Consider the following 27,342-nt stretch of genomic DNA (forward strand, 5'->3'; position numbering starts at 1 on the left):
TATGGAATCTAGACAGATGATACCTCTGATCCTATTTGCAGGGTAGCAAAGGAGACGCAGACGTAAAGGACAGACTTTTGGACAAAGTGAGGGAAGGAGAGGGTGGAATGATTTGAGAAAGTAGCATTGAACATATACATTATCATATGGAAAACAGATAGCCAGTGGTTTGACACAGGGAACCCAAAGCTGGTGCTCTGTGACAGCCTAGAGGGGTGGGATGGGAAGGGAGATGGGAAGGAGGTTTAAGAGGGAGGGGACCTATGTATACCTATGGCTGACTCATGTTGATCTATGGCAGAAGCCATCACAATATTGTAAAGTATTCATCCTCCAATAAAAAAGAATGGACCTAGTTGTGAGGTTAGAAAAGGGATGGGGGCTCAGTGGATATACCAAGAGCTTCTTCAGTGTGCTGTTTTGTAAATGTGAATATGGTTATAAATTCACGTGGCTGAGAGGAGAGCAAGTGTGGATCCTCTTTGCTGTAAGAAAGTGAGTTGTCCTGTCTGAAATCACTTATTATGACCATCAGAGGAGCTTTAATCCGGAATATAAAAAATATTCATTTGCATGTTTGGAGAGGGTAAGGGTGGGAGTGGCTGTGCAAAGCCAAAGAGTCCTTTGTTGAAAAAGAAAAGCATGTGGTTAGGCAACAGCATATATGGGACAAAAAAGAAAATCAGCTCATTTTATTGAGGTGTTTATGTTACAAGTGGAATATAGGTGGAGTCACTTTTTTCCCTATTAATTTTATCACTTTGACAGAGGTAGCTATTATCCCCAGCTTTTTAGATGAGGATGCTTAGACCAGGTAGCACTTAGCGACTTTCTTAAGGTTGTGCAGCTGGTTCCAGAAGGCGAGAGCCAGGAAACAGACCCAGCTGTTGGATTTTTAGATCCCATGCTCTTTCCTGGAAATGCCAAGATGATACTGATGTAACTAAAAAGTTGTGATAATAGACCATTAGGACTTCCACCCAACTTCTTGCTGGGTAGCAACAGGAAAAAGTTTTTCAGAAAATGTCTAGTCATCCTTCTTTCTGTGAATGTCATTCAGTTTTTTAGAGTTGAAATTCTCATGCTGCATATGGGCCCAGTGTCTTTTAGCCATTTACCTGTGTTCTTCAGCCTTTTGACCTTTTGGCTGTATGATTTCCCTCCTGTACGAGACGGCTCCTAATCTTTTGGTAGCAATTGGAATGTATTGTATTGACTTTCATAAGGTGAAAGCAAAATGGAATTTTTATGATATGCCAGTTAGTGTTACAGGAATAGGGCTGGAGAGATCTTTGTGAGCCCCTCTGGGCCCCCTTAATGGTGAGTCTGTCAATTGGACACTAACAAGCCTGCAGGCTGGGCTGTGGCCCTGCCAGAGTTTAAGTCTCAGCCCCTTTGCTGCTCAGCTGTGTGCCCTCCGGCAAGTTACTTAATGCTCCATGTCTCCATTTTCCCTTCGGTAAAATGAGGATAATAATAGTGCTTTCTCATAGGTAGGATTAAATGAGACAATAATTGGAAAGGGCTGAGGACCGCGTCTGACACCCGTAAGCTCTCTGTCAGCGTTAGCTCTTATATTTACACACACGACTGGCCCCAAATTGCCACCCTGTTGGATGGATTCTCTTCTCCTTCCTCTAGTCGGTAAACTAGTGGATTTACCAGTAAAATATCTTTATTTACTTCCCTAGGTACTCACTGTCTATTTCCCTTGCTCACATTTGTTTCCTCTTGTCTTGACCTGGCTCCAAAGAGTTTCCTCAACACCGCAACGCAAATCACTCTTCAAAGCAAGACTTTTAAACAGCTTGAAGTAAAAGTAATGAATTTACACGATGGAATTATTTCTAGAGTAAAGAACTTAAACATCTTTTAAGTCTAAGTTGATTCTCCTCCTCCTCACAGGAAACCTCTGTTAAAGGGTCTAGTGCAAAGATTCAGAAAACGTAGACATAAACAGCATAAACCTAAGTATTGTTGTCTGTCGACTTAACACATCCTGGAGATCTTTCCAGTTACCCCATACAGATCCACCTCATTCTTTATAAATGCTGCAAAATATCCCATTGTATGAATATATGAATTTATATAGTTTATTTAACTAACCCCCTGCAGGCGGACGTCTAAGATGCCTCCTCCTCACCGCTTTTTTAATGTTTTGTAAATAATACTGCTGCGAACACCTCTGTACAAATGTCTCACTGTACTGTTTTGAATGGATGTATAGAGGAAATTCCTGGCAGTGCAGTTCTAATGGCAGCCCTTCCGTGCCTACATGGTTCATTTCAACATTTTCCATGGCATAGGGTGTGATGATGGGGCAGAAGATCAAAGTAGCTCTGCCTTTGAAGGTGCTTATGCTTCATCGTGATTTATTTCTGACAGTGTTTGTCTAGTATGTATGTGATGAGTGCTTTTCAAAGTGCCTTATGTGTAACAACTCACTTAATTATCCAGTAATCCTATGAGCTGAGTACAGTTTGTCACCATTTTACAGAGGAAGAGTATGAGGCCCCAGAGATGCCCACTGTCTTTTTTTTAACTCCACATGGTGAGCCCAACATAAAGCTGGCATTCAAACCCAGGCTTATCTGGCTCTAGGGTCTCCACTCTACAGCTCCTCAATCTTGGGAGGCAAAATAATTTAAACAGCTTCTAGAGCAGTGATGAGTGCTCAGAGAAGAGAACTACAAGAGTGCTCCATTGACTCTAACATTAGGGGCAGTCCCCTTGAAGAAACGGACTTTCATCTGCAGCTTGTCAGAGGATCTCATGAGTTCAGGTGTGTCAGCACCGACCCTAAAGCCTGAATCCCGAGAAAGCAAATGCAGTGTGAACCAAGAAAAGGTTGGAACGTTGGTGCTAGAGACGGAGGAGCAGGGAATCATTTCTTGCTTCCTGTACAACCAATGCCATCCAACAGGACTTTCCTCAGTGATGAAAATGTTCAATATTCCGAGCTGTCCAACACAACAGTCACGGACCATATGTGATTTTTGTGACTGAGAAGCTGCATTTTAAAATTAATTTAGTTTAAACTAATTTAGCCTTAAGAGTCCCATGTGTCTGATGACTGCCATATTTTCTAGGGCAGTTCTAGAATGAAAGCTTCTGCAAGGATGGTTGAGGACCCACTCAAGAAGATCTTTCTCTTCTCAGTCATCCGACTTCAGGGAGCTAAGCTCATCTTTAAGAGCTAATCTCCTTTTGGAAAACATAGTTTTGAATCCTCCCAAAGAGGATGTCACTACAGAGGAGAGGTGATCTTCTTTATGTACATTCTGTGACATATATAGGGCAGACAAGTAGAGTGAACCAATGAAACCTCAAGGCCTGATAACCTTCTGAATATTCTTTCAGGTCCGGTATTTGTTTGGGGTTTAGAATTTCAGGGTTGTAAAAGTTTAAACTGAAAGGCAGTAGAGCTCATCTCTTCAGAAAACAAAACCGAGGTCCAGAAAGAGAATGTCTGAGACACTAAAGGGAATTGGGGAATTGGGGACCAAATGTGGCCAAATGCCTTTCTCTAAGGTCATGTCCCAGGCAGGACTGAAATGCTCATCTTGCCCGAGTCTGCGGCTTGGAAATGGATACTCTTCCTGTAGACTCTCTTACTAGTTGGTGCGTTCATTCCTTTCACCATTAATGATAAAATGTTTAGCAAAACCAGACATGATTGTTGTCCTTAGAGGTCTAACAGTAGTCTGTAGCTACTAGTAGACTGTAGCCTGCCAGGCATCTCTGTCCATGGGCTTCTTCAGGCAAGAATACTGGAGTGGGTTGCCATTCCCTTCTCCAGGGGATCTTCCCAACCCGAGGATCGAACCTAGATCTCCCACAGGCAGATTCTTTACCATCTGAGCCACCATTTTTAAGGGAGTGTCACATTATTATATCAACAGTATGAAATGTTTATGTGGACTTGCTAATGTATTAGTTATTGGAAGAAGAGGTAAAAGATTCAGGTGATGATATTCTGCCTAGGATGACTCCTACTTCTGTCTTAGAGAAGTGGAAAGATGTTGGTACACTGGAAAAAGCCAGGATTGGTGTGTGTGTTGGTGGTGGGGGAGAGGACTGTCAGGGGCTCCATGATGGTATTTTCCACCCCCAACAGCTGTAATGCTGGCATATTATGTGTATCCTCCAACAGAGTAGATGCCCTTCATGACTGTTTGGGGAACCTGAGTATTGCCCCTCACAAAGGCATACGAGTTATGAGCAGAGTTCATAATTGGTCTCAGCTCTGCAGTTTGAGCCAGCTCCTCATTCTGTCACTGGTTGCAGTCAACATCAAGGCAAGACACAGAAGACAAGACTAAGCGTGTCCTCCTTGGCCCAGCTTCCTAACTGTGACACTGAGCTCATTTATTGGATAGCAGTCTTGAAATAAATCAGAAGCACCATCTCCTTTTTGCCTTGCCTTTTTTTTTTTTTTCTTTCTCCTGTTGACATTTTTGCTCAATAAGACAGGTTGCTGCCTCAGCCAGCCCTTGGGACTTCTCTGGGAGAGAGTTTGTAAGGGCGGAACTATTCAGTGGGGGTGGTTCCAAACATACCTGTTTTACAAATGCCTCTGGGTAGAAGAAGCTGATTATACACTTTGAGCTTGCAAAGGTTTTCCCTCAGCATGGAAGTGTGGTCTCAATGTGACATTTCCAATTGGAATTATGGGTTGCATATCTCTTCATGTTAATTAGGAAGGGAGTGTGTGTGTCAGCCTTCAATAATGGTACTGTTCTGCTTCTTAGAAGGTCTGCAAAAAGGCAGCTGCCAAGGGTCTACTTTGGGGGGACATAGTAATAAAGGTGGGGTGAAGAGAGTTTTTGTTTGTCATTGAGGAAGACGAGACCGTCTGGAGTCCTGTTCTTTGGCAGGCCTCAGCAGCCGTCTGTTGTGATAAGCTCTGTTGGCAAACCCCACTGTGGAGTGTTCTCTGTTGATAATGAAAGAACCAAAGGAAATCTGTGCGACAATTGTATATTCCTCTGCCTTTGAAGACAAGGAGGCCAAGCCCAGGGATGTTTTGGTTAATTTTCTGCTCAGAGATCCCCAACCATTCCTGGAGTCGAGAGCATAGACAGTGGAGACAGATCCATGTTTAAATGCCAGCTGTCATTAAGCATTGTGTGAATGTCAGTTTCTTCGTCTGAAAATGGGAATATTAATTTTTTTCTTGTAGAATTGTTAATGATTAGAATAAGAGAATGTGTAGGTAGCAACATATGGTAGATGCACAATAAAGGAAACTTTTTGTTAACGTTCTTTAAATATATACTTTGATAGCAATACCAAATTTTACACCTTAGAGCTGCTCATAGTATCCGGAACAACTGATGCTGGGGTTTATCACATGCTCATATTGTGCCAAGCACAGTACTGAGTGCTTTATGTATGTGATCTAATTTAATCTGCACAAAAACTCTGTTTCGTGGGTACTAGTCTTTCTACATGAGAACCGAGGCCGGAAAGAAAGAAGTCCCTCACCTTGCTCAGGGTCACAACACTGTTAACTTACTTTGCCCTTTCTGGTCTTAAATTCAAAGCCAAATGGCACTAGTAAGAACAAACCTCTACTTACAGGACATGGGCTTATTATCCTGCTGTGCATGCAAATCAAAGATTTGTAGAGTAGAGCAGGTCAGTAAAGAAAGAATAAATAGAAAGTGATGGGAGTTTTATGAATGATACCGTCATGTGTTGAGTAAGCAAGTGGCAAAGTGAAGTGATGTGGATCTGAGATAATTCAGATAAAATTGATGGACTGAAAAGAAAGTGCCATGAGTCATGCTCTTAAAAACCGGATCCACAATATAGGTATTGAGGAGCATCCGGGCTAGGATTTGTGTGTACTGTCTCCACTTGATTCAGTTACTCATTCTGCAAAGAACCACTGAGTGACAGCATGTGCTCGGCGCCATGTTTGTTTTGGAAATACCGTAGTGCACAGAACACACGTGGATCCTGCCTTCATGGAGCTTAGTTTAGAGGTAAAGACAGGTATCATTTCATTAAATAGTCTGATAAACTGAGCAAAGGGCCTTGGGAAGGAAGAGATACACACTTCCCTAAAAACACGTATAGGAGACTTTGATCTGGTTGGTGGGGTCAGAGGATCAGCAGGTGATATTGGGATGAGGAGCAGAGGGAAGAAAGTTAAACAGAGAGAAGAGTGAGTGCAAGAGCTGTGAGGTGAATGGGGCACAGATTGCATATGAGACCTGAAAGAAAACCAGTGAGATTTGAGCAGAGACAGCAAGGGGTCCAACTGTGAAGCTTGCCTGCAGAGCCTGCAAGGGTCAAATATGCATGACCTTGAGGCCAAGACAAAATCAGGTATGCTGGGTCTGTGTCCTTAAGTACTGTACACATATTTGTGTTTTACAAAGAACAAGAGTAAGGTTTTTGGACCCCTCACATCTTACCCTGGGCTTCCCATGTGGCTCAGTGGTAATGAATCTTCCTATCAATGCAGGAGACTCGAGTTGGATCCCTGGGTTGGAAAGATCCTCTTGAAGAGGAAATGGTAACCCACTCCAGTATTCTTGCCTGAAAACTTCCATGGACAGAGGAGCCTGATGGGCTATAGTCCATGGTGTCACAAAGAGGTGGACACAACTGAGCGCACACTCACTTTTACCCCTTGGGTATAGTATTGCCCCTTTGATAATATATGCTCCAGATTTCCAGCCATTCGTGGCCACTGTCATCCTGTTCTGCTATTTATTTTCAAAGCTTATTCTGCTTAGAAAAAGAGAAGCAAGCCATCTGTCCCTTCATCTCCCCCACCCCTGCCACCTCCCAGTTCTAAAGAAACATAGGACTATAGGACAAAAGACCTAAATGTGAATGCTTTTCTCTGATTTCTTCACCTTTGCTACACAGAAGGTGGTCCATGGACCAGTATCATCAGCATCACCTGAGTCCTTGTTAGAAATTCAAAATTTCAAGCCCCACCTTGACCTTTTAAAAGAGAATCTTCATTTGATGTAACTATTATTTGTACAAAGTTTTAAAAACTAATGTATACCATGCAGAGCATTTGTGAAAATCATGTTCTAGTTCCATCTCTGCCTTTCCAGCATAGTGCCTAGCATAACAAGAGGTTCTCTGTAAGGAAATGAATGAATGAATATTAAATTTATACAAAGTGAAAGGCGTTAAAGATTTGATTCATTCTGACTTAAAACTCAGGGTTGCAGTCCTCCTTCAATATTTTATCAAGCTCTAAAAATTGATTTGCAGTCCCCATTAATTTTTAACTGTGTGTCAGAAAATATTTTCTTTGGCTTGGTCATGGCCAAAGAGTGTGCCTGTTAATTATGGCCATTGGTGGCTTCCTCTTGCGTCTTCCCTGCCCTCCTCTCCCTCCCCAGCCGTCATCCCTGCTGAGTTGTATTGTGGAGCCAGTTCTGAAAATAGTAGCTGGGACACACACGATTGTCACTTGGGAGGGAGCCCAGTCACCTCAGGAAGTGTGTGTTGGCTAACATGGGGACTGTGGAATGGTCAGGCTCGTGTCTCTTAGAAACTGTGCAGCCTGCCAAGTGATAACCTAAATTAATTTTGTATTCATTTAAAATTCTTCCGATGATTTTTACTTAGTACCATTAAGCGATCCAGATAGTCTCCACAGGAAGTCTCTTGTGCATATTCTATGTAAAGTTTGTGTTGCTGGCTAGGCTTGGCTTGATGCTGACCAGAGTGGCAGTGATTGATGAGGTGGAGAGTTTCCTGGAAGGGCAGTGTTTTGAATTGAAATGCCTGGAGGTCAACATGAGTGGAGTGAGGAAATATATGGCGGGTGAGGCAGTGGTGGTGGGAATGGTGGTAAACGGTGGAGTGCACGAGTCATCTTGCCCGTGGTTGCGCGGAAAGATAACGTGGCCAATCCCAGATTCAGCAAAAATCAGTTCACTCACAGACCCATCGGAATTCCTGAGGATTTTTTGAAGTTTTAAGTTTTCTTCCATCCCTCTTATGTCCATGCCTCTTTATCTGCTCAGACCTTAGGGCACTCTTCTGGGGTTGAGGTCAAGGTGTTTGTCTGGCAAAGGCTGGGACACACCAAAGATAGGAGCAAAACCTCTGTGCAGAAATCCTTAATTGTGCGAGTGTTCAGTTCAGTCGCTCAGTCATCTCTGATTCTTTGCAACCCCATGGACTGCAGCATGCCAGGTTTCCCTGCCTATCACCAAATCCCAGAACTTGCTCAAACTCATGTCCATTGAATCAGTGATGCCATCCAACCATATCATCCTCTCTTGTCCCTTTCTCTTCCTGCCTTTAATCTTTCCCAGCATCAGGATCTTTTTCCAATGAGTCAGTTCTTCGCATCAGGTAGCCAAAGTATTGGAGTTTTTCAGCTTCAGCATCAGTCCTTCCAATGAATTTTCAGGACTGATTTCCTTTAGGATTGACTGGTTTGATCTCCTAGCAGTCCAAGGGACTTTGAAAAGTCTTCTCCAACAGCACAGTGTAGTGTGGTCCTGGTGAATTTGGTCACACACTTGTCACCAGCATTGCCCATAAGAGACAAATCTCAGGAAAACAGACTTTACAGTTTGTCCAGCAGCATGTCTCAGTATATCCAGACTTGAATCAGAGATACTTAGTTTTTAAATGGGGGTCACTAAATTCTTTATTTTGAAAAATGTATCTGCAATAGAAAGTTGAACCCTCTGCCCTTAGGAAACACCACTTGATAGAAGTTTTTCTGTAGAGGTTGTAGGTAATATGCTGGAGAAGTTTGAATAATTATACTCTCTCGTATTTATAACACCTTATAGTTTATAGAGTACGTTCGAGAAAGTTACATCATTTGATTGTCGTGGTAATCCTGTGATGTTATTAGAGCTCATGCTGTCGTTATCATATCACAGAGAAAGTATGATATGATAGTAAGTAATTTGCTCAAGGTTATTTGGTCATTGAGAGGTTTTCCTGCTTGTTCCTTTATGTCAGTAAAGTTGTGGTACTCTGTTACCATGTGGCAAGCACTTCAGACATATTGTCTCATTAATCCTTCTACTAAGGTGTAAAGAGCTTCCTTTTAAAGATTAGAAACATATACTGTTAACATTAAGTATTATAGCATATATCAAGCCTTGTAATGAAGTCTTTCCCAAGTGCTAAAAGCATTAAATGGACTGTCTCATTGTATCCTCATAATAGGATGAGTCCGCTCTTCACATCAGGTGGCCAAAGTGTTGGAGCTTCAGCTTCAGCATCAGTCCTTCCAGTGAATATTCAGTGTTGATTTCCTTTAGGATTGACTAGTTTGTTCTCCTTGCAGACCAAGGAACTCATGAGTTTTCTCCAGTACCACAATTCGAAAGCATCATCTCTTTAGGACTCAGCCTTCTTTAGCGTCCAACTCTCACATTCATACATGACTACTGGAAAACAGAGCTTTGGCTATATGGACCTTTGTCAGCAAAGTAATGTCTGCTTTTTAATATGTTGTCTAGGTTTGTCATAGCTTTCTTTCCAAGGACCAAGCATCTTTTAATTTATGGCTACAGTCACCATCCACAATGACTTTGGAGACCAGTAAAATAAAATCTGTCACTACTTCCACTTTTACCCCTTCTATTTGCCATGAAGTGATGGGACCAGATGCTGTGATCTTAGTTTTTTTAATGTTGAGTTTTAAGCCAGCTTTTTCAGCCTCATCAAGAGGCTCTTTAGTTCCTCTTCACTTCCTACCATTATAGTGGTATCATCTGCATATCTGAGGTTGTTGGTATTCCTCCCTGCAATCTTGATTCTAAGTTGCGATCCATCCAGCCTGGTATTTTTGCACAATGTACTCTGCATATAAGGTAAATAGGGTGACAGCATGCAGCCTTGTCATATTCCTTTCCCGATTTTGGACGAGCCGCTCTGTGTGAGGTTCTTACTGTGGCTTTCTGACTCACATGCCGGTTTCTCAGGAGACAGGTCAGGTGGCCTGGCACTCTCCTCTCTTTAAGAACTCTCCGCAGTTTGTTGTGATCCACACGGTCAATGGCTTTAGCATAGTCGGTGAAGCAGAAGTAGATGTTGTTCTGGAACTTTCTTGCTTTGTCTGTGATCCAGTGATTGTTGAGCATATGTTAATCTATACTTCAGGTTAACCCAAATGAAATTGCTGATATTTGACGATTTGTCTTCTACATCAACAGTTGCATATGGTTCAGTCTAATAATATGTACTTTATCTGTCTCTAATCAATCTTAAAAACTAATTTCCAGAAGCAGGAAACAACTATGAATAAGTGGGTTGTTTGGGGAGAATTTGTAATTGTGTTGAGAAATCTGCTAATCATTATTAACGTAAGAAAGACCCTGACCTCCCTTGAAAACTGAGGAAAATGCACATGACTTTGTCAAATTTAGGTAGAACTTTTCTTTTCCAGACATTTCTTTCTGTCATAAACAAGGATGTCTAAGTTTTAATTGATTTTTAAATGACAAAGCTTCATGAGTGTTATAAACTTATAATTATAAAATTATGAATCAAGAGTCCTATTTTTAAAATTACATCCTTCAGTGGAAGATTCTTGTTTGTAGACATTGGTCTTACTTTAATCTCTAACTGAAAAATGTCCACTATGTTTTGGTATAATAATGATCATAAAGAATTCAGTAGAGGTTTGTCTTTATTTCTTGTTCACCGTGAAAATTGCTTTTTAAATAGTTAACTGTTTTATTTACCTAAACCCCACTAAGAATCTTCAGTTAGTGAAAATAGTCAACACTGTAGCCGAGTTTCAACTTCATCAAAGGCCTGGGACATCGTTCAGTGTAACCTGTTTAGAAATGCAGGCTGAGTGTTGGCTTATACATGTGTTCATTTTTCCCTGCACTTGTGTTAGTCTCTAGAAACACACATGGATGCCTTTTCTTCACACTGGTTCCACTTCGTCTCTGTACCTTTGAGTTAGAAAGCTGAATGAAGGTTTTGAAGAGGTTGAGATATCACCTTGTGTGCAAGAAGTGATTGAATTGAGTGCAAGCCACCAGAATGTGCTCATCGGCTTCTGTGTGGTTTCCTTCAAGTTCAAACATGGTGCCCTTTAGTCTGCTGGTTCAGGATTCCCTGCTGACACATGCTGTTTGCACCACTCTCAAAGAAAGTGGATGCATATGTTCATAAATTCGATGATTCAAAAAATAGTTTAAGGAAATAATGTTCATAAAGAAAGTTTAATTATAAAGATAAAGCTTAATGTATATAAATCTGTAAAATCTGTGTGTCTCATACAGAGAAGCATAGTCCTGTCTTCCTCTGCTTCTGTGCTTTTATCATTAAAATGTGTATTTTATATGATTTAATTATGTGGTGAGGTTCGACAATGGGATGTGATTCTTGGGAAGAAACAGTATGTATAGAATTTGTTATTGTTTACAAATTCTACTTTACCAAGCACAAAACTAGAGACATTACATAGGATTTTTTTGTAGTGCTTAATAAGATCTGTCTATCTGACCTTACTCTAAAAGATGTGAGATGGTGAGTGGATTGATGGCATTCTGATGTTGATGCTTTTGATCATATGGTCACTGTGTATTATTGATTTTAAGCTGTCGTTTTCAAACTTTGCCCATTCATGAATTACCTTCAAGATTTTGTCTATATCTTGTTATAATGTCCGTTATTTGCTTGACACTTTCTTTAAAATAACTTAATTTTTAACTTGTGTTCAAAAGGAACCTCGTTGCTACCATTGTTATTATGTACTCAATTAATTTCTTATTAAATATATCTGCTTTTTTAAACTTGAAATTTAATCTTCACATTTTAAAAAGTCAATTTTATAAAGTATTGCTTTGTCACTTAACTTTTTAAAGTAAATATTTTATTTTACTAGTTAGATTTCTGTACTGCACACTAAAAATATACGCATTTTAAATTTAAAAAATTAAGACATAAAAGCCTATCCTGGTCCTGCCCAGTCACTTTGCACATGAGAGTCAGAGCTGAGCCAAACTCTAGAGGCAAGTGTCTAAAAATGAAAATGAGCCCTGACTAAACAAGTGACCCGTGAAGGGTGCCACTCTGCCACTGCTGACCCAGAGTTTCCTGTTAAAGCTGGGCAAGGGTTTGTTCCAGCCACACATGACTGTGCCAGTCAGACCTGCCATTCAGTTAAAGAGGCGCCACGTGGTGTTCGCTCTCTTTTTTTAAGAAAAAATATTGCTTGGGTTCCCTCTTGAGGAGTTTCCTTCTTAAGGGAGGGTGACCTCCGCTGCGTCAGCTTGCAAGGGTGCTGGCGGTAATGAATTTGTTATTTTGTGTGCCACTCACTCCAAATTGGATTCTGCATTATGCTAGTGCATATATGTGAAACGGTGACCAATTGAAATTCAAATGTAATGAGGATGAAGCTTTTCCATTCTGCACAGCCCCTTTTGTTTTCATCCCTAGTAGGTTCTTTCCCCACCACAATGCAGCTTTCCTCCTGGCTTCTGAAATCACCATGTCTAACTGGGTAGGACCAACATGTTTTCTTACCCATTCCAGAAATGAAATACAGTTTGTTCTGGTTTTCTAATTTAAAAAAAAAAAAAAATTTTTTTTTTTTTAAATGGGCTAAGAGATTTGGATTTGCAGACTTGAGCAAAACAAAGTATTCTTTCTAAAACATGCAAATGTGTCTCTCCATCACCTAGGAAACTATTATGGGACACCCAAACCTCCTAGCCAGCCAGTCAGTGGGAAAGTGATCACGACGGATGCCTTGCAAAACCTTCACTCTGGCTCCAAGCAGTCGACCCCAAAGCGAACCAAGTCCTACAATGATATGCAAAATGCTGGCATAGTCCACGCGGAGAATGAGGAAGAGGATGATGTTCCTGAAATGAACAGTAGCTTTACAGGTAAAGACCAGACGATGCTCCCCCTCAGTGGACTTGGGGAAGGAGGGTGGGAGGAGGATGTACGAGGAGTTGTGAGGAGGTTTCTGTTCTCAGGAAGAATTGGGAAGGATCACCAAAATTCAAACTCTGACCACACAGTGCTTATGGAAGAGATGATCTTTTTATTTTTTTTCTGTGCCCAGAAATGTTTTTTTCTTTTTTAAATTTTATTAATTTTTTAAATTGAAGGATCATTGCTTTACAGAATTTTGTTGTTTTCTGTCAAACATCAACATGAATCAGCCATAGGTATGCGTATGTCCCCTTCCTCTTGAACCTCCCTCCCATCTCCCTTATTTTTAAAATTTTTAGTTTTAATTGAAGGGTGGTTGCTTTACAATATGGTTTGGGTCACTGCCATACATTAATGTGAACCAGCTGTAGGCATACATGTGTCCCCTCCCTTTTGAACCTACCTCCCACTGCCTTCCCCACTCATCCCTCTAGGTCGTCAGAGCACTGGTTTGAGCTCCCTGAGTCATCCAGCAAATGCCCACGGGCTATCTGTTTCACATATGTTCGTGTGTATGTCTCCATGCCACGCTCTCCATTCGTCCCACCCTCCCTTCCCCCACTGTGTCCGCAAGTCTGTTCTCTATGTCTGAGTCTCCACTGCTGCCCTGCAAATAGGCTCATCAGCACCATCTTTCTAGAGTCCATATATATGCGTTAATATACAACATTTGTGTTTCTCTTTCTGACTTACTTCACTCTGTATAATAGCTGGTCTTTTCCCTGGTCTGGTTTTCATGCTTCTTGTCAAGAGTCCTTCACCCAGCTATCTTACAGGGACAGGAGGGAAGTGTTTGTAGAAGGAAATAAAAAATAATTGGCATCCTTTCTCTCTTTTCAAAATGATACCTATAAGAATCACTATTTTGTTCATTTATTACTTGGCCTTGACACTGCTCCATAGTTATGGCTGATTGTTTATAAAGGGAAATAGGAGAATTTGTTTAATATCACTTGATGCTATATGGAATGCATCCTTTTATGTCATACCTTTGTAAATAGAGATACAGTGGAAATAAATCATGTTTTCAGTTAATTAATGCAAAGTTTAGTATATTCCCTAAGAAATAAAAGATGGAAGAATAATAAATATTCTAAGATTATATTTTGTATATGTATTTTATATTGCATAGCATATATTACTCATTGCAGTATATATTACTCATTGCAGTATAATTTTTAATATACAGTCAGAGCTATCTATGCTCAAGCTTAGTAGGCTATATTTTATGAAAGGATCATCAAGGACAAACCCTCTGCATAAAGCTATACAGATAAGGACGTGCACATTCCTGGGAGGCACTGTTCACTGAGGCCATGATATATGCTCTATAGGTTAGCACAGTGACCCAGAATGGTTCAATAATATTTTTGGCTTTGTGAGGGTTTAATATATAGAATGACTCAAAATTTAACAACTGCGTAAGACGTGAGTTACTCCAGTCTACAAGGTGGTGACTTTGAAGACCATCTTGTTTCTTCTGTTTTTCCTGTACTTATTTTCTTTGATATTTTAGAATATTTTCCCCCTTGTGCTGTCAAGTCTAACAGAGTGTTTCAGAAAAACAGTTTCTATTAGTTGAGTGCTTTCTACTGCCTGTATGGACCTCTCTGAAGCTTTCTCATTCATTGAACTCAGAAGCCTAGAATTTTTCAAGTTAACAATTAAAAAAAAATGTTTTTGGTGACTTATCATCATAGCAGTAGCCCAGCCATTCTGCGAGAAGCACTAGAGAAAAGAGGAGACCCAGTTTGCTACCCTAGCTTCGTTCTTGGTAGCTGTCTTGTTATGAATTTCGTATCTAACTTCTCTAATTACTGATTAGGATTCAATCACATCAGGTTCCCTCTTCCAGCTCTAAGGATTCAAGTTCATGAAAATTTCCATTTTCTTCATTAGGCCAGTCACTGACCTATTGTTAACAGTATCTAGGAGAAATTTACTTGTTTTTACTTAGGCGTTTATTGAAATTGGCTAATTTCATCTACTTACAAATATTTTATCCATATGTAGTAGCCGTCACCAAAATGAAAGCACATTACAAAAAAAAAAAAGATCTTGATCTTTCAGCAGGTGAGAATAGCAAATATGATATAACCCCAAAATATAAATGTGTACCTTTGTGTGTCCTCCGTTGACTAAGTAGATTTGTCGATGCAGAGCATGAACAAAGCAGGGAGAGCTGATTGTAGTTCTGGGTGTTTCCTAATTTCTGACCACTTTAAATCTCTGTTGTAGAAGCCAAGCCTCAGAAAATCTGACCTTGTAACACCCCTGTTTGAAATCCTGGTGTCAAAAAAAAAAAAATCTGGCCCCAGGTCATCATTGCTAAAGGCAGTCTAAACATTCATTTATGCACAAAGGAAGAAAACTGATTGTCACCTGATCAAGATGTTCCAGGAGAGAATTGATCTTGAGATAGATAAGCAATCGGGCATCTTCAGTATGCAAGGGATATGTTGAATAAATGGCTTCTCACTTACCAGACTACAAGTATGACAACTGACAAGCTGTCATACTCTCACTCATGTGAATTCTTTGAAATAATTGACACTGCCCAGTCTGTGAGCTGTGTGCCATGATAGCTGTGTCAAAGCATCTTGCACTCTGAACCACTTGTAAGTAGCAATCCACCAGCCGCTTCGAGCACAGAGTGGCAGTGGCATAATGGAGTCTTGGCTCCTGGTTGGGCCAATTCTGATGAAGGGTACCGGATTCAAATGTAAAAATACAATACAGCTATTTAAAATGATATTTACCTAGGATGTTTTTAAATAATGGGCTATTGGTACGATTTCAGCTCATGTCTGCTTGGGTCTCTTGAAAGAGACACAGGATATCTAGATAACATGCCTAAATAATATTGGCGCTGTCTGCTGGCAGAAGAGCAGGGTACTTAATGCCTGGAGCATCCTGGGGAGGTTGTGTCTTCCTTTCTGCAAGCAAAGATGGAGGCAGGAGCTGAGTACTGAGCAGTCATCCCAGATTCTTACCATAGAACTTACTGTCAAACACAAGGCAGAAGGAGAATCATCTACAAATAATGCCCAAATTATAGATTTAAAGGAGGCCCTGGAGAGAGAATACTGTATGTGCTTCATGAAGGTAGATATAAGCTTAAATTGTGGGGCAAAACACGCAGTTATTTATATAAGTAAATGAAAACATTTTTTAAAAGATTTTGTTCATTATAGAAAAACTTGGAAAGTATATAACAAACCACCACAACTAAAAAGTAGTTGATACATCCATCAACCATATCTAAGAGACACCAAAAATGTTATTTAATTGTCTTCCTAAGCTTTTTTTTTCAACAGCTTCCCTATTGTTCAACATTAGGCTGCTGATGCTTCTTTCTCATTAGTGATTAATGATAAAATACTGCTTTGGAACGTCAAGAGATAACGATATTACCAAAAGAGCTAATGTTTCCCCAGTGCTCTGGGGCAGGCATTTTGGTAAGCTGTCATGCATATTACTGGGGAATTCTAACCACTTGTCCAGTATTACTCAGCCAGTGAGGGTTGAAGCTGTCATTTCAACCCAAAAACCCTGACTCCAGAATCTATATGGCTTTGTGTTTTAAGTTAAGTTTGTTAGCCCTTTGCAGCATCAAAGGTTTTGACTGGTTATGTACACAGTGAGTGTACACATAAATCTAAATGCATGTGTAATTTAAAACAAGCTCCAGAATGTGTGTTTGACATGAGCTTATGCTCTCAAAGTCACCTTCAAAATCTCTCAAGAGTGTGTGTGTGTGTGTGTGTGATGTAAATACTGGGAAGCGTCTGCAAATGAAAATGTTTTTGTGTTTGTTTATGGTTTATGAATCTTTTTCACATGTAGCTTATAAACCTTTTGGAAATTTTGAGAAATAAGCAGTCTAGCTATTATCTTCCCCATTTTTCAGACAGAAACCCTGAGAAATAGTGTTATCAATCCCACTAGGCAGTTGGAGCATGTAGCTTCTTATCTACTTGCCAGTCTCAGTATTCCAGTAATCCATTCTACCTGTTCTCTTTGGATGCATTGGCAATCTTTAGTAATAATTTAGTAATCTAATCTTTAGAGCATGATAGCAGTGCTCTTAAATGTTTGGTAAATTAAATGAAAGAGAGTTTGAAGTCAGAGCATGCTTCAGGGTCAAAGCTGTGATTAGGACTATGAATTTTTAAAATCTGCCCCCACTCTCTCATTTTTGGACTTCTCATTTTCTTTCAGAGAATGAGAATGTTTAAGGTTCTATTGAAAAAAGAAACAGAAAACTAAACATATCAAGTTGTACGTGTTTAATATCTTTTTTTTTCCAAAAAAAATAACTAGATGGAAGGAATCCTTGGGTAACATATGTCAAATTGTCAGGAGGTATATTTTAAATATCTTAAAAAAAAATCTTAGAGTTTTGTCAATTATACCTCAATAAAGCTGAGAAATTAATATCTGTAACTTTTTGTATGTCAATTATGTGTAAATAAAGTGGTTTTAAAACAGGAAGACACTGACAACCTATAAAATAAATATTTGGATAATTTAAAATAAGGTCGCATTGCTAGAGGAGTTTCTTTTTTCTCTAGGAAGTTACAATTTACATATATGTATTTCCAGTGAGCTAATATCCCCTTCATGTAGTCGAGATTACTCTTCTTCCTCTCCCTCCTCTCTTTTCTTCCCAGCATAAACTGTATACTGCTGCTAAGTCGCTCCAGTCGCATCCTACTCTGTGGGACCCCATAGATGGCAGCCCACTAGGGTTACCCCCGGCCCTGGGATTCTCCAGGCAAGAACACTGGGGTAGGCTGCCATTTCCTTCTACAAAAATCGTATACATTAGGTATTAAATCACATTGTTTCTCTTTTCATCTGTAGTGACCTACCTATGGCTTCCATCCTTTTGCTGTTACACCTAGTTTCTATTAAAATGGGTTAATTAAGATTTTCCAGTCAAATTATTGAGTGTCTACTATTGTCCCAGCATTTCTCTGACTCTTAAATGTCATATTGAGAGGTGACCACTGACCTTGGCCCTGGGTATTCCTGGTAGCCAGTCCTGGGCCTGAGCTGTCCTGAGCACTCTGAGCACCACGTTTGGCAGGTGCTTTGCATGTATTGAGAATGTTCCATTCTTATAGTGCACGTGTTATGCCTATTTTACAGATGAGGAAACAGATACCCAGAAAGGTAAAGTCTCTTTCAAAGACACACAGCTAGAAACAGGCACACTGTGATTTGATCTGTCGTTTGATGTCTAATCCATCCTTTTCTGCCTATTTGTAAAGAATCTGCAGCCTATGGGTGAGCTCTGACCAGGAAACAAAGATTAAAAATAACAACTTTAATGAGGAAGATGAGGTTTATTGTATACTAAAAACTGTACTGAGTGCTTTACCTAAACTAATCCTCCCTACAACCTTATACGGTAGGTACTGTTACTCTTCTGACTGTAAAGTTAAGGAAACTCAAGCACATAAAGGTTGAGTAAACCCAGTAAACGTAAAGCCAAGATTCAGACTCAAGTAGACTGGCCTCACAGTCAGTGCTTATAGTCACTGCTTTTTTGTTTGTTTTTTTTTTCACTTGTGCCAGACAGACACATTGCTTTATTTTTTCAAGGAATTTTGATTGGTAAATTGGTAATTTTTGCATCAAAATATAAATTTCCACCTTTTCTTAAAGAGTTGGAGATCTGGAAACCCTGACTCCACTTTTTTCAGGATGCTAATTGCCTGGCACTGAGTTCTCTACTTCCTTCAGAGAGGATGCGGTGTTCTGGATATCTAGCATTTGTACCATGTGGCTACACCATACTGTGCCACACTGCCAGCTGACAGAACCTATCCGAGAAACTAAAGCTTCCAGTGATTTTTTTTTTTTTTTTTTTTAGTACTTTTTGTATCTCAGTCTTCAAAATGTAATGCTTGTACTTGAATCGCAGTCACCTGGGTGCTCTCAAAGTATATATTTTGAACCTAATTCCAAATCTGTGCTCTGAAGTAGGGAGCCATGCCTGGAGGAGGGAATGGCATCCCACTGCAGTATTCTTGCCTGAAGAATCCTGTAAACAGAGGAGCCTACTGGGCTACAGTCCATGGGGTCACAAAGAGTCAGACATGGCTGAGAGACTTGGCACACATGCATGCTTTGAATTCTTGCCAACTTGGAATTTTTGTTATTGATTACCAATTTCAGGGGCTTTCCTGGTGGCTCAGCTGTCAAGTATCTGCCTACAGTGCGGGAGACAGAGGAGACACAGGTTCAGTTCCTGGTTAGGGAAGATCCCCTGGAGTAGGGCATGGCAACCCACTCCAGTATCCTTGCATGGAGAATCTTATGGACAGAAGAGCCTGCTGGGCTACAGTCCTAGGGTTGCAAAGAGTCGATCACAGCTGAAGCAACTGAACACACACACTCACACTAGTTTCAGACTGTTTTTTCCATGGTGGCCTAATTTCCTCTTTTTTCCTTCTAACTTAAAATTTTACTAATCTCCATTCATGAGTGCAAATTGTAAAAGCAATTCAGATTGGTTTAAGCAGGAAAGGGAGTTGAGGGGATCAAGCAATTGGAGAAGGCAGGAGTACATGTAATCAGAGAGGCTTCATCAGGGGTATTGGGTGACTTTCTCGTATTTCATCTTTCCTCCATAAGGGTTTAGTTCTCAGATAAGCCTCGCCAAGGTTCATCAAGATGGCCATCAGCACCATCAGCATTCTCATCTCACAACATGAGAATCTACCAGCTTATTGATTTTAGCATCAAGAGGCTACCTCCTGTCTAACAGTTCAGCAAGCACTTGCATGCTGAACTGTCAGAAGTTTGCCATGGATCCTGTGCCTGATCCAGCCATAAAGACAAGAGTGAAATGGGTGTGAGTTGAGCCCACTGCATGAGCTTGGAGTGGGCATAAGTCAATGTCCACCTGGACTACACGAACCTCCGATGAAGGAGATGATTTCCAAATGGAGATCCGAGTGGTTGGTGCCAGAAGAGGGTATAGATGCAGGGCAGGGAAAGACCCCAGGCTTCCTTCTCAAAGGCAGTGGATTTTTGGTGGAGGGGATTGTTTAATAGGCTTGGCGTGTCCTCCATCCAACTTTTGGATTGCCTTTATTCTCAGCTGTGTCATTGGGAGCCACTCATCAGAGAAAGATTTGAAAGCAACCTTTTATTATTCCTCAGTTGGCTTTGAGTAAATCAGAAATGTCTGTAGGAGAATTATTGTGGGAGACAGAAAATGACTACATCCCCTGATTAATGTTTTAAGGTCCCATAGAGATTGACATTTAATATCATCAGCCTCTATAAAAATTCAACCAGAATGTCAACAATGCCGTTTGTGTAAACTGATGACATCCCCTCTGGATATTTCTAGTTAATAAGAAAGCAAGGAGATTCAGAAACTTAGAGCCTTCAAGACCCAAGTCGATAAAAAAAAAAAAAAAAAAAACCCAAGTCGAATCAGTCCACCCACAGGATACTCTTTGGGGGTAACTGTCTTGGTTTTCACAGGAACATTCTTCTCACTTTTCCAAAAGAGGCTAGACTGACTCATTGGTGGAGCTGTCTCTGTATTCTAAACCTTTGTAGACTTTTTAGTTTGATTTGTCAGTCTTTGATATTTGCCACCACCTACCAAAAATATTTTAGATAAATTTTTACAAATGGATGATAATGTCACTATCTCTGTGTTTTCAGCATGGACTTTTTCCCTGCCCCAGAAGTCCTTTTGAGTCATGAAGCCAAATGATACCTAAGTAATGAGAGTTCAGCTCAGTCTGTTAACTTGATCGCCTTCTTAAATTTAGAGGGACTTGAGGGTTTGAGTCACGAATATGTTTCTTCTTTGACATTTCCAGGATTGTGAGTAATGCATTATTTGAGCATATTTTCTCCTTTTTCAGTAAAATAAATTTGGTTCATGGCAGTGTTTTCTATTAAAATAACTTTCGTCTAAGTAAGACAGAATATAGTTGATGTCCTGCAGTTAGGAAAGAACTTTAAGAACATAAGTGTGCACAGTAATGGTCACCCTGGTATGGAGTATGACTGATAAATTATTTTTTTTCTCTCTCTCTCTCTGGTGAATAAATAGCCGATTCTGGTGACCAAGAAGAGCACAGTCTCCAAGAAGCAACACTCCCACCTGTGAATAGTAGCATCATCGCTGCTCCCATCACGGACCCTTCTCAGAAGTTCCCTCAATACCTACCTCTTTCTGCAGAGGATAATTTAGGTCCTCTACCTGAAAACTGGGAGATGGCCTATACCGAAAATGGAGAAGTCTATTTTATAGAGTAAAGTACCATTATTTCTGCTTGAATCTCTCCCTTTTCCCCCCTATTTCCTTTCTCTTTCTTTAGCAGCTACAGATGTAAATTAACTCTAAAAGGATTGATCACATGCTGTTGGTCTTCTCTCCTACAATTTAACAAGCCTTGTACAAAAAAAGCAATTAGCATAACATCCTAACCATTGAATCTGAGAGCTGGAGGAAGCATAAGAATAATTATTTGCCTAAAGAGTTAAACAGCTAAATTATGGTGCATATATAAATTATGATATTATATATTAATATGAAGAATATATCTAGCTGCTTAGAATAGGTAAATAATTTGCTTTTTTTTTTTTTTTTTCCTTAATTGGGTTACAGTTTCCTTTGAGTGTGGAAGAGTTCTTCACATATTTTTGATTCAATTCCTTAATTACATTTGTGATTTGCAAACATTCTGTCCAAATTTGATTTTTCATTGTCTTAACTGCATCTTTTAAAGAGCCAGAAGCTCTTAATTTTTATCAACTCTAATCACTTTCTTTTTTCCTTTGTGAATTGTGCTTTTATTGTGGAGCCTAAGAAATTGTTGCTTGACTCGAAGTCAAAATTAAATCGTTTTCTGCCATATTTGTTTTAGAAGTTTCGTAGGTTACATTTTACATTTTGGTATATGGTCTATTTCTAGTTAATTTTTTTACATGGTGCAAGGCAAATGGGTTAAAGTTTGAGAATATAAAGATGTGAGAAGTCTTTTAAAATTAAAAACTTAAATATTATATAGTTAAACATTTAGCAACCTATACTGGAAAGGAACAAAAAATTTATAAAATTGAAACCATTCTAGAAAATCTAAGCTAATGTAATTTCTTAACCATGACAGTCAATTTTTAAAATTTTTTGGCTCTCCTTTTGAGGTTTCCTATTAACATTCACCATAGTATTATGAACCTGTAAAAAATAAAAACAAAAAGACCAATTAAACTATGAAATAATTCAAAACATAGGTAAATCTGTTCTACTCAAATGGATTAATGTTGCAGGTCTGCTGTTCGTGGAACAGTAACAACAGAGGACATTTCTGAATGGCATGAAGTATCTTATTTTGTAAAATACATGGGTATATACACTTATGTGTTTTCTGTGAAAGTGTAGATAAAATTCTATGTGAAGAAAAATTCCAGAAATATCTATTAACATTTGAGTTTGAGTTAAGTAAGGAATTTAAGGAATTTATTTTCTTAACTACATTATACATTTCTGCAGGGTTTGAATTCATATTTCCACTTAGAAAGATATTCCAGCATACATTCTGTAATCAGAAAAATCAGCAAGGATAAGAAAGTACAATTTTCCTAAAGATTTGGGAGTAAGGGAGAAGGCTTGGGTCTCAAAACATCCTTTTTCAGAACTAACCTAAGAAATCAGAGATGAGTGAACGATTACTCCTGGGTTATTTTCCAGCCTGAAGGAGATGACAGTCCACGTTTTTGTCTTCATGTTAATAACAAATGCTTGTTGAAGACAGGGGTGGACGGTGAAGTCTTTCCCTTGGATTTAGGAAAGTACAGTGGTTAAGAACTCCCCAAAGTTCATTATCTGTGTGACCTTGAGTTTGCCTCTCCGCATCTCAGTTTTCCCTATCTGCAGAAGGACGTGAGTATTATTGATCATGCCTACCCTGTCAGATTTTCATGAGAGTTAGATGAGATAAGGGATATAAAACTTGGGCCTGTGCCAGTTAGTGAGTATTATTGTTACTGTTACCATGTTTATCTTCATGTGGTTATTACAGAGAGGCTTAAATGCTATGAAAATGGATATCAGCTATAAGCTTAGAATTTTGTACTTAGCTTTTGTGATAAGTTGTCCTTTAAATTATGTCTTTTAGTAAGGAAGAATTGTATGGAGCAAAGGAAAATAACAACAGAGGAATTCCTAATACAGAGTAATATGAGAAACTTAAACTTGGAAAAGAGTGTGTTAATAGTTTTGCTCAAGACTGACTTGATAAATTTGAAAAAAAAATTTTGGTTATTTTGAGGGTTAGTGAGGAATGTGGTTAGTAAAAATAGTTAATGAAGACCCAAGACTTAGAGTGCTGTAGAGGGGAATATGGTGATTTGCTTACTTTTTACAACCTAGTTTAGCTTTTAATCAGTGCTAGGCCAATCTTTGGTCTATTGTTTAATAGAAAATTTATGCAAAAGTGTAGCTTCTTACGACAACTCTGTGATTCGGTCTGCAGCAGCCAAATTCCATACACATTAAATTATTAGATGCACACCATTTGGGCTTCCCTCATGGCTCAGTGGTACAGACTCCACCTGCCAATGAAGGATATGTAGGTTCGACCCCTGGGTTGGGAAAATCCCCTGTAGAAGGAAATAGCAACCCACTCCAGTATTCTTGCCTGGGAAATTCCATGGACAGAGGAGCCTGACAGGCTACAATCCATGAGGTCACTAAAGAGTCAGACACAACTGAGCAACTAAACAACAACAGTATTTGTGGTTTGATGAGTTTTCCAGTATCCTGCATTCTGAAAACTTCATCTTAGAGTGTCGTACATTGAATAGCAAGTTAAATTTCTGTAGACTCAGATCTACCTGGTTTTACTTATACGTATGTAAGTCTATGTTAGCTTTACAGTTTATGGGAAATCTAAGAAATACTGGAACATTAAAAATTAAGCATAAACTTGCAAACCCTGGGTATTGTATAGAAAATGAACAGAAGAAGACTTGAAAAGGAAATAAAAATAATGCAGATTGGCTAGGGAACTTGGGATCCCAGAAATGACAAGTCATAAATTCCCTGAATTTTCTTTTTACCTCATATATCCCAGATTTAGAGCTGTAGAAGCCAGTAATCCAGAAACACCAGCAAATGAACACCAAAAAACAAAACCCTCATGAAAGGAAATAAAAGATACATAGACTGATTGTCTAACTGGAAAATCACCAGAAATACACAAGAAGTTCTAGACTAATCATACAAATATCAATTGTAAATCTGTATACTAACAGTGAACAAGCAGATAACAAAATTCAAAGTAAAGTATAATTTACATTTACTTTTAAAAAGTCACTTAGGTATAAATCTAATGAAATATATACAGGATTTGTATTCTGTAAACTACAAAATGCTGGTGAAAGAAATAAATGAAAGTTTAAGTAAATTGAGAGACCAACTCTATTCATGGGTTGAAAGACTCAGAACTGGTATAGTAAAGATGTCAGTTCTCCCCAAATGTGTGTACAGGTGTAATATAAATCCTGTCAAAAATGTCAGTGAGGCATTTTGTTAGTATCGACAAGTTTATTCTAAAATTTATTATTGAAAGGCAAAGGAACTAGACTAGTTAAAACAGTTTTGAAAAGGAGAATAAAGTCACAGTAATCAGTCTACCCAATATCAGGTTTATTATAAATCTGCAGTCATAAAGGTTGAATGCTACTAATGAAGAAATAGACCCATAGATCAAAGGAACCCACAAACAGCCCCACAAATGTGTCCAGCCGATTTTCAATAGAGAATGCAAAAGCAGTTCAATGCACGGAAGGTAACCTTTTCAATAAGATAGTAACTGTAAGCAGGGCTATAGACAAAGGCAAATAAATTAACCTGAAACTAAACCTCTTGCCTTATTAAAAAAAAACAAAACTCAAATCATCATAAAGTATAAAATGTAAAGTAATAGAATTTTTAGGGGGGGGGGGAATAGAAATTCTTTGAGACCTAGTAATAGGCAAAGGGCTCTCAGACTTGACATCAAAAGCATAATCCTAAAAGGAATAATTGGTCAACACAGCTTTATCAAAATGAAAAAAAATTTCACTTTGCAAAGACTGGTAAGTAAATGAAAGGACAGCCTATACATAGGGAAAAAGTATTTATAAAGCTTGTATCTCAAAATGGACTGGTATCTAGAATATGTAAAATTGAAGTCACTCAGTTGTGTCCGATTCTTTGTGACCCCATGGATTGTAGCCTACTAGGCTTCTCCGTCCATGGGATTTTCCAGGCAAGAGTACTCAAGTGGGTTGCCATATCCTTCTCCAGGGGATCTTCCTGACCCAGAGATCGAACCCAGGTTTCCCGAATTGTAGGCAGACGCTCTTACCATCTGAGCCACTCTCAAAACTCAACAGTAAAAAGAAAGAAAAAAAAAATCCAATTAGAGAATGAACTAAAAAACACTAAATGGTGGTAAAGATGAAGAGAAGCTATATCACTAACACATTGCTGGTGGGTATGTAAAATTCTGTGGTATTCCAAAAAGCAGTTTGGCATTTTTTTAAACTAAACATTTCAATTACCATAGAACCCAGCCATTGCACATTTGTCCAGAGAAGAGAATACTTTGTTGTGGTTGTTTAGTCACTAAGTTGTGTCAGACTCTTATAACCCCATGAACTGTACCCTGCCAGGCTCCTCTGTCTGTGAGATTTTCCAGGTATGAGTACTGGAGTGGGTTGGCCATATCCTTCTTGGGGGGATCTTTCCAACCTAGAGATCACACCCATGTCTCCTACATTGACAGGCAGATTCTTTATCACTGAGCCATCTAGGAAGCTCAAGTGAACACTTACATTCACATAAAAGCTTGTACATAAATGTTTATAGTAGTCAGTTCAGTCACTCAGTTGTGTCTGACTCTTTGCAACCCCATGAACTGCATATAACACACCCTGTCCATCACCAGCTCCTGGTGCTTGCTCAAACTCATGTCCATCGAGTCGGTGATGCCATCCAACCATCTTATCCTCTGTTGTCCCTTCTCCTCCTGCCTTCAGTCTTTCCCAGCAACAGGGTCTTTTCCAGTGAGTCAGTTCTTCACATCAGGTGGCCAAAGTATTGGAGCTTCGGTATCAGTCCTTCCAATGAATACTCAGGACTGATTTCCTTTAGAATTGACTAGTTTGATCTCTTTGCAGTTCAAGAGTCTTCTCCTACACCACAGTTCAAAAGCATCAATTCTTTGGTGCTCAGCTTTCTTTATGGTCCAACTCACAAATCCATACATGATTACTGGAAAAACGATAGCTTTGACTAAATGAACCTTTGTCAGTAAAGTAATGTCCCTGCTTTTTAATATGCTGTCTAGGTTAGTCATAGCTTTTCTTTCAAGGAGCAAATGTCTTTTAATTTCATAGCTGCAGTTACTCTCTTCTGTGATTTTGGAACCCAAGAAAATAAAGTCTCTCACTGTTTCCATTGTTTCTGCATCTATTTGCCATGAAGTGATGGGACCTCATGCCATGATCTTAGTTTTTTGGCATGTTGAGCTTTAAGCCAGCTTTTTCTCTCTCCTGTTTCACCTTCACCAAGAGGCTCTTTAGTTCCTCATTGCTTTCTGCCGTAAGGGTGGCATCATTTGCATATCTGAGGTTATTGATATTTTTCCCATCAATCTTGATTCCAGCTTGTGCTTCATCCAGCCCAGCATTTCGCATGATGTTCTCTGCAAATAAGTTAAATAAGCAAGGTGACAGTATATAGCCTTGCCTTACTCCTTTCCCACTTTGGAACCAGTCCATTGTTCCATGTCCAGTTCTGATTGTTGCTTCTTGACCTGCATACAGATTTCTCAGGATGCAGGTCAGGTGGTCTGGTAATCCCATCTATTTAAGAATTTTCTGCAGTTTGTTGTGATCCACACAGTCAAAGGCTTTAGCATAGTCAGTGAAGCAGAAGTAGATGTTTTTCTGAAATTCGCTTGCTTTTTCTATGATCCAATGGATGTCATTCCCTTCTCCAGGGGATCTTCCCAACCAGGGGTCAAACCCAGGTCTCCCACATTGCAGGTGGATTCTTTATTAGCTGAGCCACCAGGGAAGCCTGTTTATAATAAGTTTTCTTCTAAATAACCCAAAGCTAGAAGCCACCCAGGTGTCCTTTACTGGTTAAACTGTAGTACATTCATGCCACGAAATAATCACTGACAATAAAAACAATTATTGATGTATGCAACAATCTTGAGGAGAGTTATGCTGAATGAAAAATGCAAATCCCCGAAGATTGCATACCATATGATTTCATTTATATAACATTTTGATATGACGATGTATGGAAATGGAGAACAGATTAGCAGTTGCCAGGGATTAACAGTGGTTTTCTTTGTAGGTAAGGGTTGGAAGGGAACCGAGTGTGGCTAT

The 27,342-nt window shown here is 39.4% G+C and overlaps 1 protein-coding gene across 5 annotated transcripts in view; it reads left to right on the plus strand.

The window, feature by feature from the left end:
- Nucleotides 1-27,342, plus strand: part of MAGI1 (membrane associated guanylate kinase, WW and PDZ domain containing 1) — a 645,224-nt gene that overhangs the window by 521,521 nt on the left and 96,361 nt on the right. For 3 of the 5 annotated variants that reach the window (XM_068982973.1, XM_068982974.1, XM_068982978.1), the window contains exons 4-5: nt 12,657-12,863; nt 21,005-21,206. In XM_068982973.1, coding sequence (XP_068839074.1) covers nt 12,657-12,863; nt 21,005-21,206 — 409 coding nt within the window. Of the gene's footprint in view, nt 1-12,656; nt 12,864-13,625; nt 13,629-21,004; nt 21,207-27,342 lie in introns of all 5 variants that reach the window. The other 2 variants (XM_068982975.1, XM_068982976.1) reach the window with 1 other exon arrangement.

The sequence above is a fragment of the Capricornis sumatraensis genome, chromosome 10 (genome assembly GCF_032405125.1).
Source record: "Capricornis sumatraensis isolate serow.1 chromosome 10, serow.2, whole genome shotgun sequence".
NCBI lineage: Eukaryota > Metazoa > Chordata > Mammalia > Artiodactyla > Bovidae > Capricornis > Capricornis sumatraensis.